This window comes from Natrix helvetica (genome assembly GCF_964273705.1).
Source record: "Natrix helvetica genome assembly, chromosome: 4".
Classification (NCBI taxonomy): Eukaryota; Metazoa; Chordata; class Lepidosauria; order Squamata; family Natricidae; genus Natrix; species Natrix helvetica.
This window is the reverse complement of record NC_138550.1, coordinates 63,453,438-63,468,222: the sequence shown is the minus strand read 5'-3', so window position 1 is coordinate 63,468,222 and position 14,785 is coordinate 63,453,438. Positions and strand designations below refer to the sequence as shown.

The following is a 14,785-nucleotide window of genomic DNA, read 5'->3' as shown; positions in this document are numbered from 1 at the left end:
TGACCATGTGTAAACCTGAGAGTTCTGTTTTTCTTTCCTTTTCTCTTTTCCTTGTCTTTGTATGTGGATCACCCACAGAGGGGGGAGGGGCCCTGTTCTCATGTCTTTCAGCCCTGCATAGGCAATTCTGCAACCTGTGGAAGCAGATCACACTGACACAGATGTTGCCTCCTTCCATTCATTTGAGCCAAATAATTGGGTTTACATTCAGCCATCCACTAGAAAGTCATCACAGCAACCAGAATGGAGGAGATCTTGCCAAACCTGACTGACTGGCCTTATCACCAAGCCAAGCCTAATGCCACCCAGCAGCCATGAAAGGGAGGACCTGAGATGGGCAAGTGGAGATTAAAGACTCTTTTTAATTCCCAGAAGACAGCTGGAAAGATTTTGGGGGCGGGGTGGAAATTCATTGTAAGGTTTTCTTTCTTGCCTCATTTATGTTGTCATCAGTTAAATGGATTCATGGAGGGATCACATTTGGGAGTGGTTGGCACAGCAAGTTCTAAACAACATGGACTTCTGTCTGGAAATTTGTCCATAATGTTTGTATCGTCTGTCTTGTAGAGATAGCTGCACACACACATGCCCCCCCCTACTCAGAATCAGATTGGAAAGATGGTTTAATGATGAAGCAGAATCACCAAGCACATGGTTCTGGTGCAGCTGACTACATGGAGTTGAGAGTGTGTGTGTGGGGTGGTGGTGGTGGTTATATGTTCTCTTGGGCTTTGCACTTGATCTTCCTGTTCCTGTGCAAGAACATGTATTCTATTGGCCATTGTACAGGCTACATAGGGGTCATAGCTGGCTCTATAGGTTGTCTGAGCCCCCAGGTTTGGTTAAAGTTTGCTGGGGGTGATGGATTGTGTTCTGGAAGAATGTTAGATAATTCCTGTTGTGGCTTAACGGCTTTGCTTTTTGAAGCCAGCAAGAAGTTGGCTGCAATCCTCACTCATTGAAAGCAACAGAAATTACTGAAATTGTTGTTCCTAAGTAATGTGGTGACATATTATGTTTTATAGCTGCATTGCTTAGCAATGCAAATTAGTCTCAAATACCATGATTTAGCCACAACTACCTGTACTCTCCCTTAATAATTATTACTAAATATATTAATTACAATATAAATTATATTCAGAAAAATATAGGAAGGAAGGAAGGGAGGAAGGAAAATATTTATCTTTATATATCATATATATACTGCACATCTATGGATAAGTCAAACCCAATTTTGGAGGTGCATTTTGGGACCTAAATTCTCAACTTATTTTCAAGTATATAGGAACCCTCTTGGTTAGATTGGAGGAAGTGGGTTGTCCAACAAGAAATGGAAGGAAGGAAGGGGGAGGAGGAAAATTACAGTTGAGTCATACTATTAAAAACTAGCTTTTATTGTCAGCCTAACAATTACTTGTTTTAATATTAGATAATCTGTTATTCATTACATCTAATGGACATTCCTACCTGTGGGCATTTAAAAATTATGCTTGCAGTGTGATTTGTTCTTCCTAGTGCAGATGGACAAAACAGAACTGATACTTCAGTAGTGGAATGAGGAGCAACAGTCAACTGCAAAAACATGGATAGGGAAGAGAGAAATGAAAAGCAAGCAAGTAAACAAACAAAAAAAAACCCCAATGTTCTTTCCCCCTCTTTCCTTTCTTTTCAATCCAATTCTTTTCTTGTTCCTTGTATTAGCACTGTTGATGTTTACATGATTAAGATGCTCCACTATATGACTTCCCTATTCTCAGCATGCAGGATCTGCTAAAAATGATAAATACACTGCAGTGAACAGTACTAAGTGAAATCACAGCATGCTTATTCCCTAGAAATTAGAGAATATGTTGTTAACCACAAAAATGGAACTGAAGTTGCTTTTAAAATATAGGGGGAAAGAGAGCTTCAGTTTTTCAAGTCATATACTGCTATCCACCCCCCCTCCTTTTTTTTGCAGATCACAGAGACACTTTTAAGTCTTGCATGTGACACAATCTTAAAAAGTTAAAATGCAATTTTAACTAGCATTATCCAAGTTATTTTTAACTGGTGTCTCTATGCTCTTCCAATAGTTATACACATTCATATGAGTAAAGAAACTATCCTGTTTGTGACTTATTTAGTCTAAATTAAAAGTGATTAATTCATTACATGCAATGCCCACATAATCATTATAAGATGTGATAAAGCTCAAAACATTTAAGGAAGGATCACATATACATTCAGAAATAAAATAATTTTGAAATCCAGTTTCAAGCTTGATGTTAGTTTATTGTTGCCTGATTTAATCTATCCCTCTAAAATATATCCCCTGTTTGGCTAATCGGGGCTGGGAAATAAATTTTCCCAAGGAGACACATAAAAAAACTGGGACTGTTGTGGAGGTCTGCCACTGCCACCTCCCTGATGCCACTCTGCCCTTGCCTCTTCCCCTGCCGCCACAGCCACCACCAGGCAGGGAAAGCCCAAAAGCCGGATGTGGCCTGCAAGTCCTAAAATGCTCATTATTAATATTACAGTCAAACAAACACATAAACATCTCAGACAACAATCTTCTATAATAAAACTGAACAATCTGGGAAATAGTTCTACTAAGGAAAAGGATCTTACTGTGATGAGAAGTAGGCTGCCCTCATCTGTTCTTGTTCATTTATTGGATACTGCAGTTCTAGCAACAAGCATGACCTTTCCAAAGAAAAATGATTCGTTTTCCCTTGTCAACTGTCTGACTGGGGAACCCAAGAAAAGTAGGCACACTCAGGAACTTTAAAATCCCAAAAGTAAAACTTTATTGGATACATGATTTCGGCACTGAAAGAATAAAACCAGCTCTGAGATTTTCCCATGTAATGCTGCAAACTTAAACATTAGTTTCCCCTTCTTCCCACCCATACTGATCATGCTGTCCAATTTAGGACAGTCTTTTGTTTTGAGAACAGTTCATTTCTTTGTCAGACACCTGCAGAAGTGACTTTGGTGGGTTCTTGGTTCATGGTCTATTATTGGATTGTCTGCATTCCTTCTCACCCTTCCCTCCCCTTCTCTTCCCACAGTTCATTGGCAAGTTGAATATCAAATGGTTCAAATGGTTCAGAAGTGGTTCAAACTTGACATGCTGGGGACAAAGGGAAACCTGGAAGAGATGTAAGTATGGTTTAACATCATAGTCACAACGGTTGGAACCCCACCCCTCTCCAGGTATACTCAGGTACTTGGAGTGGAAACATTTTATCAACTTGTCTGCTCTTACATCTTTTGCTTTTACCCACTCTGCTTCTGATGCTGGATATCCCCTCCATTGTACCAAGTTCTGTAAATTTCTCTTAAAAGAACTGGAGTCTAAAATCTTGTGGATCTCATAAATGCTTCTCTTCTGTCAACAATATAGGTGGCAGAGGTTCTTTGCCTACCATCTCTTAGGTTGGAGCCTTGCACGGCTTCAACAGACTACAGCGGAATGCTGGGTAAACCCTCTCTAATATTTTTGGTAACCTTAACTCTACTGTGACTGGGTTTATGACCCGTGCAACCGAAAAAGGACCCATATATGTACTTAGAGACCAGCTTCTTACAGCATTGTCTCAACTTTAAGTATTTTGCAAATAAATAGATTCTATCCCCGATCTTAAACTCTTTTTGCAGAGCTCTCTTTTGTGATTCCTCCACTTTCACTAATGCTTTCTGCATGTTCCCCCAAGAGATTCTTAGGGTGTCATCCTCTCTGTCAGTGTTACTAAGGAATTCAGTCATAGGCAGGAACTCCCTCCCTGTAACCATCTTGACTGGGGTAAAACCAGTGCTGCCATGCATTGATTTATTATAAGCCACCTCTGCAAATAGTAGAAGCTCTGCCCAGTTTGTTTGTTCACATAACAATGTAGGTATTGCTCCACCATTGTATTGGTCCATTCTGCCTCACCAATAATAGTCAGATGGAACCCTAGCCCTTAAGATGATCCTATCTGCTTCAAAAATTCCCACCAAAACCTGGCAGTAAATTTAACCCCCAGTTGTGAGATGATATGTTTTGGGACTCCGTGCAGCTGTAGATGTTTTGCACAAACAGTTTGGCTAGTCTTTGAGCCAAAGGGAGTTTAGGACAGACAACAAAATGAGCCTGTTTCGAAAACAGGTCGACAACTGTCCAGATCATGGTACTCCCACCACTCTTCGGCAACTCTGCAATAAAGTCCATAGTGATTTTTTTCCCATGGCCTGTTGGGATTGGCTACCACCTGCAAGAATCCAGGGGTTTTCCTTGGCATCCGTTTCATGGACACACACACTGGGAAATTCATCACATATCTCTCAATGTCCTTCATCTTAGGCCACCAGAACTGTCTCTTAACTAGGTGGAGAGTCTTTAGTCTTTACAAATCCAAAGTGGCCAGCTGGCTTTGCATCATGGCTCTGCTATAGAACATGGGTTCTCAGGGTGGCAGGGACGTACAGTTTGTCCCCTTTCCAGGCCAGGTCTTCTCTCATTGTCATATCATTCTGGTGGGCCTTGAACCACTCATCTTTCTGTAGGGCTTCTTTTAGATGATACGTCAACCCTTCATTGGGCCACTGGAGAACAGCCAATGGCTGCCGCTTCTCAAAGCATTGGGCTGCCAGCTGCTGCAAGGATATGATGAAGCTGACTATTTCCTCCTGGGTGCTTTTGTAGTAAGGCATCCAGGAAAGTATGTCTATCAAAAAGTTATTTCCACCCAGTAGGTACTTGAACATGAAATTGAACCAATTAAAATATTGCGTCCAATGTCCTTGCTTTGGCAAAAGTTTCCTTGGGGTCTTCAGAGACTCCAAGTTCTTGTGGTCTGTCCACACCTTGAACAGAATCTTGCTGCCTTCTAAAAACTGCCTCCATGTCAATAGCACCCACCGTACTGCGTAGACCTCTTTCTCCCCTGCCTCTCTGTGTCAGTGAATTTACCGGATGTGTAGGTGCAAGGTTGTAGCTTTCCTTCAGCATTCCTCTGGAGTAGGACAGCACCTACTGCCACCTCGTTGGCACCAGCTTCAATAACAAAAATTTTGTCCAGGCTTGGGTGCTTCAGAACTGATTCGTCCACTAAAAGCTACATAAGCTTCTCAAATGCCGCTTGACATTCCATAATGCAATTCAGCAGCTGGCTGGGCTTAGGCTTCACATACACACACACCATTCATTTTGAGAAGCTCAGTGATTGGCAAGGCAATCTGGGCAAATGAGAGGATGAACTGCCTATAGGAGTTGGCAAAGCCCAAGAAACTCTGCAACTGCTTTCTCGTTCAAGGGGCTTCTCACTCCAGCATTGCTTTCACTTTTCCAGGATCCATCTCCATCCCCTTATGGTTGCCTGATATCCCAAATAGTCCAGACTGATCTTATGAAAGTCACACTTCGATAGCTTGGCATAAAGTTTGGCACCCAGGAGTTTCCTCAGCATCTCATGTACTAACCTCACGTGCTCTTCCATCATCTCGGAATAGATAAAGATGTTACCAAGTACATTAGAGCCCCCTTGCATAGATGCTCATGCAGCACCTCATTTATCAGCTGCATAAACACGGCCGGGGACCCTTGCAGTCCAAACAGCATGACACAAAATTGGTAGTACCCCCAACAGACAGTTAAAAGCTGTATTCCATTCATCACCCTCTTTAATCCTCACTTGGTAGTATGCTTCCCTCAAGTCCAATTTAGTAAATATCTTCCCTTTGGATAGGTACCCCAACATGTCCTTCATGAGGGAGAGGGGGTACATATTCTCAACACAGATGCTATTTATCCCACAAAAATCCATGCACAGTCTCAACGACCTGTCCTTTTTCTTTCTGAAAAGCACTGGGACTGCCACTCAGGATTTTGCCAATTGGATGAAACCCCTAGCCAGTTATTTGTCCCTGAAATCCCTCAGTTCCTCCAACCCCCTGGGGATCATCACATACAGCTTTGGCTTAGGTAACTTAGTCCCCGGTAATATGTCTATGACACAGTCAGTGGAGAGGGGCAGAGGGAGGTAATCAGATTCCTTCACGCTGAATACCTCTGCCAAGACCCTGCACTCTCTTAGGATGGACAGCTTCCCTCAATCAGGCTCTGCTAGGGCATCCATTGGCTCCATCCTCCCCATCAGCTTTAGCTTCTTCACCACTGGCTTTAAGCGCCACTGGTCACTTTCCCAATCCACCGTGGGGTTACACTTTTTCAACCACGACAACCCCAATATCATTACCTCTGCCAAATTTGGGGCTTTTACAAACCAGATTGTTTCTTCATGGCTCCCTGCTCTCATGGTCATTGGCTCTGTTAGGCAACACCTTCTGTTTCAGTTTGGCGTGCCTGTGAGGGGTCTCCGAATCAGTTCCGGAACTCTGCCAAGAAGGCATCCACATTCCACAACTCCAGCACCCCCTTCGTCATGGAGGAGCACCACCCAATCTTCTGCCTCACTCTTCATGCTTGGGGTGACATCACCACATCGTCCAGGTGGGCAGCTCCGTACCAGTCCATGTGGCTCCAACCTGGTTCGGGAAGTAGACTAGCTTCTCTGGATTCCCTTCTCTTGATTGTTTTGGACCAGGACATATCCAGTGGCAACCCCACTGCCTATGAGATCACCTGTGCCTGAACTCCCGCTGCACCCTGCGGCACTTGGTCTTGTCCCAGGGCCAATTGGGGAGGAATGGTCATCCATTGGGGGTGCCCTATGCCGTGAGCCATGGTCCTAAGCATTGCGGGTTGGGAAAACAAAGGTCCCACAGTGGCTTAGGGTTGACCGGCACTAGCTCCTGATCTCAGGGATGTTGAATGCACTGACGTTGTGCCCGGCACTTTCATGCCCATGAATTGATCTCAGTTGCTCCATCGGAGGACTCCAGCACGCAGTCAGGAAGTTCCAGTCCCCTGGCTCTTCCCAGCCCACTGCCCTCCTGGCAGTGACTTCCTGGCTTTCCACTTCAATCAATGGGTTACAGCTACTCCCAGAAGGAAAATTCCGGCTCTGCGGCCTTTCTTTCTGCACCAGATATCTTCCTCCATCTCCTCTCGCAGCACTCTTGGAGATAGCCAAGTAGGCTGCAATATGGGTTAAACTGTTTACTGTCCTCTGTCCAACTAGCAAAACTAAGAAAAGTAGGCACACTCGGGAACTTTAAAATCCCAAAAGTAAAACTTTATTGGATACATCATTTTGGCACCGAAGAAATAAAACCAGTTCTGAGGTTTTCCTGCACAATGCTACATAGTTAAACATCAGTTTCCCTTTCTTCCCACCCATAATGATCACACTGTCCAATTAAGAATCAATCTTTTGTTTTGAGAACAGTTCATTTCTTTGTGGGATACCTGCAGAAGTGACCTTGGTGGGTTCTTGTCTCACACAGTCTATTCTTGGATCATCTGCATTCCTTCTCACCCTTCCTTAATAAATTATACTTTGCTTTTACCTTGTATGTGAGTTCATTGCATCTGAATGCCACAACCTGCTATCCACAATTTACTACAATAAAGAGTGCTACATCACTCTGTATCTTGCTTGCTTTAGCTGATTGAAAATAATTAAACAACTGAGACCCACTTACTTAGATGGGATACCACTAAGAAATTCAGGCAACTAACTAGAGTACAAGGTTGAAAAACATTTCCTCAGACAAGACAAAAGCAAACAATTCCATACTGTTGTGAAGACAACAGAATGAATCTGTTTATGAAGTCACCAAGACTCAATTCATACTGTATATTCTTTGTGACATAAAGGAATTCTAAACATTAAAACTTCCATAATTGATTCGACTTCCGGTCCCTGCAGGCGTTTCATCTGCTGCTTGTCTTCTCGGTGGGTTCCGTTTGGAGCACAGGGGACCTTGGAGGGGACCCCTGCCGTAGGGGCGGCTTGTTGGAACCCCCCAGACTTGGCGGCAGCCGGTGGGGGGTTCTCCAGCTTTGCCCCAGGAGCCAGGGAGCAGAAGGGGGGGAATGCTTGCCACTTCGCCTAATGGGCTCCGGAGGAAACAAGTTAATCAAAGGAAGCGTGGCTGAAATGTTGGTTGTGGAGGATCTTTCCTAATCTCTTCAACTATCGGTAACGGATAATCAGCAGGCTATCGTAAGTTTCTGTTCAATCTATTTTAAACCGATGATTGGAGCGGGGAGTTTTTCTTTTCTAACTCCCCCTCGGATAAACTGGCATTCAAACTCTCTCTCTCCACTTCGGAATGGAGAGAGAACAAAGGCTGACTTGCCACTCGAATTAACTATGTGAAAAAGACTGAAGTCACAGTTGCAAGGGTGCTTGCTGAGCTGTTTTTAAAAATTTAAACTTTTGCTCTTCTCCCTGCGGAAAGGAGGAGTCAAAATGGCTCCCCTCCATTCTCATTTCTGTACTTATAAATGAAGTCTGCCTTTTGAAACCACCCTGGGGGAAAAAATGATTTCTGGCATCTTTTAACATCTCCCTTGAGGGTGCTCCGGATCTATTCTGCTTCGTGGACTTTCTGGATTTGATTATTTGGTTTTTCCCTTCCTGGTGTACCTCCGTGTCTTGGAACAGTGAAGGAGAACTAACTTTTTACTTTCGGATTTGCCTGCTACCCTGGACCAGCCCGGCTGCACGCTCCGACGACACCATTTTCTTTGCATAATATTCACCATCTCTGAACTTAGACAACGGGACCTAAGAAACCTCCAACGGGCAAGTCACTTTTCGGCTCCTGCATCGGCAACTTCCAGCCCAAGCACCCAACAGCCGAAAATTACTTCAAAAAGAAGCGGCTGGAGAAAGTTCAAAAGAACTATCTGTCAACCAAATGTTTCAGGAAATTATGAGAAGTCAAAACGAACTGAGAAAGGAAGTGGCAGACTTCAAAAATGAATTCAGAGGGGTACAACATAACACAACAGAGAATAAACAGAGGATTGCGGTACTGGAGGGAGAGGCAGCTGGGATGGAGGAAAGGGTTAAGGAGGTCCGAAAGGGAAATTTAGAACTGGAAAACTTTATGGCCAAAATAGAATTGGAAAGAATGTATTTTTTTCTCAGGTTCCAGAATCTACCAGAGACAGAAAATGAAGATCTTAAAGATATTATGAGCACAATTTTAGCAGAATACCTTAAGAGAAATAAAGAGCAGATGTGGTGGGATATGGACCTGGTCTATAGATTAATTCAGCATATGCCAGAATCCATAATGTTCCAAGAGAGGTACACGTTAAATTTCTCAGGAGGACCACAAGAGACGAGGTACTAGGGGCCCAAAGGGAGGGACCTCTAAAATACCAAGATAAAGAAATTACCATTCTAAAGCAAATTCCAAAAAAGATTAGAGAAAAAAGGAGGAAGTACTCTTCCTTATCAAAGAAACTATACAATAGAGGAATTTGGTTCAGATGGTTATTGCCAGAAGGAATGCTGATTTTCTGGGAGGGAAGCCGAGTTAGAATTAAGACAGTGGCTGAGGCAGAGGCCTTTATTAAAAAACATCTTTCCCTCCCAGAGGACGAAGATAGCGGAAGTGGGGAAAAAGGCAGCAATGCCTTTTCCCCCACTTCTAATCACTTCTAACTTTTATATCATTCTTAGGCTTTGTCTTAACTGTTCCCTATCAACTTCATTAAATTTTGGGCTGAAATTCTACTTGTTTTCTACAAAATACATAGTTCATCCAGACATTTTTTTTTCTAAAGAGTAAAACAGAATATGTGACCAATATTTAAATTCTTAAACGAAAGTGTCTTATATGAAACCTTTTCATAAATACAAATGTTTATCAGTAAAACCTACTTGGGCTTTGGGGTCAATCTCCATTGAAAAATGGCGTGGATTGCTGTTCACATATTCCAATTCCAGAATTTCATATGTAGAATTAACCAGAGGAATATGCTGGCTGACCCATCTGTAACAAAGCACCACAAAAAGTCCAGTTAACAGCTTTAGAATTAAATTAGTTATATTTTTAAGATATTATACAGGTCAATGATGGCTAACCTTTTTGTTTTTGTGTGCCAAAAGCACGCCTGCACCCACATCCATAATGCAATGTATGTGCGACACCCCCACCGAATGGCCCATCCCCCTGTCTATGCGTGTGATCACCCCGTGCTCCCACTCCCCCCCCGCATGCACATGCGATACTCTCATTCTGAACCTAGCTGTCCTCCCTGAAGACTCCTGGGACCAGAAATGGGCCACAGGGGGGCGTGCCACCGCCAATGTCCCATTTTGGGCCTCCCTGAGGCCTCCTGGATGAGGGGAGAGGTAGTTAGATTTTTGTTTGTAATTGCCTGTGTTAATCTTGTTACAGGATACGATCTTCTGATGGGGGGGGCATCCTGTCAGGCCTGCCACATTTGGGAGGAGGGATTGTGGGAGTATGGGAGATATAATCAAAATAACATTCCTGTTGTGGTCTGCCAGCAGAGCGGGCAGCAGATTTGGACAGTGAGGGTGTTGGGGAGGAACATGGGCCAGTTCTGGAATTTGGGGAAGGCTCTGATGAGTGCTCTACATCGGAGACAGAGATAGGGCCAGGGCAGTGGTGCAATTCAATTCTTTTTACTACCAGTTCTGTGGGAGTAGCATGGTGGGCATGGCAGGGGAAGGATACTGCAAAATCTCAATTCCCACCCCACTCCAGGGGAAGGATACTGCAAAATCCCCATTCCCTTCTCACTACTGGAGGAAGGATATTGCAAAATCTCCATTCCCACCCTACTCTGGGGCCAGCCAGAGGTGGTATTTGCCGGTTCTCCGAACTACTCAAAATTTCTGCTACCAGTTCTCTAGAACCTGTTAGAACCTGCTGAATTTTACCCCTGGGCCAGGGCTGTCTGACAGTTATCAGATGCCATCAGAGTCAGACATCAGTGAAGCAGAAAAACAGCTGGAGCCTGTTCCCAGTGTGCACATGCACAGAGTTGCCAGATGAAGGGAACAGTTAAGGAACAAGGGTCGACTTGGGAGTAAAGCCCAGATGGATGGTGAATAGCCCCTCCCATAGGGAATAAAAGAGGAGCAAAAGGGGAGGGATGTTTGCAGGAGACATTACGTTCATTCGTGCATTCTATTGGCCTGCCACTCTCCAAGCCAGATAAAGGTAGGTAATTGTGAACTATCTGGAAAGACTGTGGGCTGGGACTTTGCTGGACAGGAATTCACTGTAAATTAAATAAAAGGGGTTTATTGGGACGAGGACTAGGCTTCGTGCCACTGGGGAAGCCTAGGTCAGAACAATTCCTTTCTCAGAGAGCAGAGGTGGGTTCCTCCCGGTATGGTACAGTACACCAGAAGAGGTAATGAAAATCTGGCAGATCGGACTGGACCAGACCAGTAGCGGCTTCGCCACACCCCCATATTGGCAAAAGAAAGAATATCCTGCCATCCTGGAACTGCGCTGTCAGGTAAGGGAAGCGGGTCTTGGGAGAGACCTTCCCTCTCCCTTCAGAGAGCCCATGTGAGGAGAGAAGAGGTGGCCTGGTTTGAATCTGGGGGGGGGGCAGTTTTGTGGCCAGTGCCTCCTTTGCTTGTTGGGGCGGGCGGAGAAAGAAAGGAGGTGTGTGATAGCCAAGGGTGAAGATGCTCCACTTCGCCCTGGTAGTGGTGGGCTGCTTGATTGCATGCCTCCTTCCCTTGTTCAGCTGCTATCGCTGGGGTGCTGCCAGGATAAGCTAGGTGCTGGAGAAAGAAAGGAGGTGCGTGATAAAGCAGCGGCACCTGCCACCAAGGGCAAAGGGGAGCGCCTTCACCCTTGGCTATCACACACCTCTTTTCCCAAGATTGGCAGGATGCCTCTCCCCACTCTCCAGTCACCATCATACAGGGCTGCTACACCCCACAAGAAATTTCCTAGCCCAGGATCCCAGGAGAAACTCATCTGCCTAGAGTTGCCAATCCTTCTGCTGGCTCAAAAGGAAGCTTCTGCTGCCACCTTTATAGGCCGGGAGCACCTGGGAGGGGAAAACTCTGTTTTTCTGCAAGGAAGGTCACCAGAGAAGGAGAAAGCACTCTTCGCCCCACGTGTCCTCGCCTGGTTGGTTGCAGTGCTTTGCAGCCAGAGAGAGAATCCAGCCATGGCAGCATCCTAAGGGCTCCAAATCTGCGCCATCAAGAGAAAAGATGACGGAAAGTTGTGAGCCTCTGCAGTGCCTGTAAAGGTGGCAGCAGAAGCTTCCTCTTGGGCTGGCAGAAGGATTGGCAATTCTAGTCAGACGAGCTTCTCCCAGGATCCCAGGCTAGGAAATCTCTTGCAGGGTGTAGCAGCCCTGTATGGTGGTGACTGGGGAATGGGGAGAGATGTCCTGCCAATCTAGGGAAAGGAGGCACGTGATAGCGGAGGGCGAAGTCTCTCCCCTTCACCTTTGGCAGCAGGGGATGCTGCTTTATCGCACACCTCCTTTCTTTCTCTGCCCACCCCAATGAGAGAAGGAGGCACTGGCCACTAATCGCCCACCTACGCTCAAACCAGGCCTCCTCCTCTCTCCCCACACAGGCTCTCTGAAAGGGGAAGGAAGGTCTCTCCCAAGACCAGATTCTTTCCTTCCCTCCTGCGGCATCAATCCATAGGGGGAGGGCACAGACCATTCAGCAGCAGAGGGGAAAGGGAGGCTTCTTTGCCAGTCTTCCAGCTGGCAAAACAGAAATTTTTGCCAACTGGAAGGGATGTGTGTGTGAGAGAGATGGGGGGGAGAGATAAAGAAAGAGTAAGAGAAAGAAAGAGAAAAAAGGAGACAGAAGAAAGAATGAAAGAATGAAAGAAAGAGGGAGAGAGAGACAAAAGAAAGGAAGGAAGGAAGGAAGGAAGGAAGGAAGGAAAGAAAGAAAGAAAGAAAGAAAGAAAGAAAGAAAGAAAGAAAGAAAGAAAGAAAGAAAGGAGAACATAACCACAATTGAGCTCAAAATTTTGGTTGCAAAGCAAAAGCATTATTAGGTTTCACTACATTTTACAAGTTGGCCACTCCCACGCAGTCACATGACTGCCAAGCTATGCCCACAAAATAGGCCAGGCCCACAGAATAGGTAGTAAAAAATTTTACTATCCATCCAAGGACATCTTGTCCTGTGCCTGGAGTGGTGTGTCTGGGAGGAATGGTGGTGTGACTGGGAGGAATCTGCATTTGGGATGGTGTCTGATTGGACCATGTGATGGACATGTGGATGCTGGGAAGGGACTTGAACTTTTCATTTGGGTGGGGAAAACTTGGAAGCTTTCAGATTTGGGTTTTCCCAGATGTGCCAATATGACATTTCTAATAAAATGGAACTTTGAGGAAACTCAAGCCTTGGGGTCCTCTTTTATTAGGGGTGTTACTTGGAACCCTGACATCTAGTCTAACAAAGAGAAGGACTGGGGGTGATATGATAGTAGTCTTCCAATATTTGAGGGGTTTTCAAAAAGAAGAGGTGGTCAACCTATTCTCCAAAGCACCTGAGGGCAGGATAAGAAGTTTATCAAAAAGAGATCCAACCTAGATTTAAGGATAATTTTCCTGCCAGTGCAAACAATCAATAAATGGAACCGCTTGCCTCCAGTGGGTATGCCATTACTGGACATTTTCAAGATGAGATTGAACAGTCATTTGTTCAGAATGGTATAGGGCAGGGGTGTCAAAATCAAGGCCTGGGAGGACAGGTCCAGCCGTGGGGGACTTAGGTTTGGCCCGTGGGGCTATCCTGGAAACAGCGAAGGATTGGCCCGTACTGCTTCTTTTATTCTGAAAACAGAGCTCGGGAGCCTGTTTTCACTGGCAGAGGGTTGCAGGAGATTGTCGCAGCCTAAAACAGAGCTCCAGAGCCTGTTTTCACTGGCAGAGCTCTTGGGCCACCACAGGTGCCCCCAACAGGAATTATATCAAGGTGGCCATGCCAATCCCTGGCCACACCCACCCTAGCCCTGGAGGTCAAATACAACTCTAATGTGGCCCTCAATAAAATTGAGTTTGACACCCCTGGTATAGGGTCTCCTACTTGAACAGGAGGTTGGACTAAAATGCCTCCAAGTTCCTTTCCAACTCTGTTATTCTGTATTCTGTAGGTCTCAGAAAAATATTTAGAGTAGGCAATGAACTATTATGTTGGAACTTCATCTTTGTCTGCAGTAAAAAAAATTCTAATGTAGCTGTGGATTATCTGTAATCTCCTGCCAAGTCTGCCAAGAACTGAACTAATGGTTAGTTGTCTCAATATCAAAGAACAATTTAGCCAAAGAAAATAATATTTTGTTGTACTGCTATATAATTAAACCCATGATTCCGGCTAAATGTAGGATTGCTTACTTTCCAAGTTCACATTTTACTTCAGGCAATTTTATTGGATGAGGCATCTGTCCATTCAGCTTCAATGCATACCAACACTCTCCTAATTTCTCTGATGTAAATATAACACTAAAATGAGAGTTATAAATCTGTTGGTAAAATTATCTTGTTATATAAAAGACAGTAACAAAGTGGAAAGGGAGATTAAAAAGGGGATCAGCAAAATGAACTTTCCTGTTATACCTCAATTAATTTCTTAGATCTAATCACAGATTAGGTGTCCATATCATCAACACCATAATGATTATCATAATTATTATCATCATGATCACCTCCTCCTCTTACATCATTAAATAGCACAAAGTAAATCATGAGATATATATAGCCATGCAGTATTTCTATAGGCTAGACTAGTAAAATTAAAGTAAATAAAAAGATACAGACAAGGAATTTTAACTTAAAAGAATATTAGGAGTAAAAACCTTAAAGACTGACATAAATAAAACTAAAAAGATCAGACCACAGAAAATAATCTAATCCACAAAAAAC

At 44.3% G+C, this 14,785-nt stretch overlaps 1 protein-coding gene across 1 annotated transcript in view; it reads right to left on the bottom strand.

Annotated features, from left to right (window-relative positions):
- CFAP47 (cilia and flagella associated protein 47) overlaps nt 1-14,785 on the bottom strand; it is a 390,847-nt gene that overhangs the window by 100,558 nt on the left and 275,504 nt on the right. Inside the window, exons 53-55 of the mRNA XM_081950234.1 lie at nt 14,258-14,365; nt 9,771-9,882; nt 1,468-1,572 (exon numbers count right to left, since the gene is read on the bottom strand). Coding sequence (XP_081806360.1) covers nt 1,468-1,572; nt 9,771-9,882; nt 14,258-14,365 — 325 coding nt within the window. The remainder of the gene's footprint in view (nt 1-1,467; nt 1,573-9,770; nt 9,883-14,257; nt 14,366-14,785) is intronic.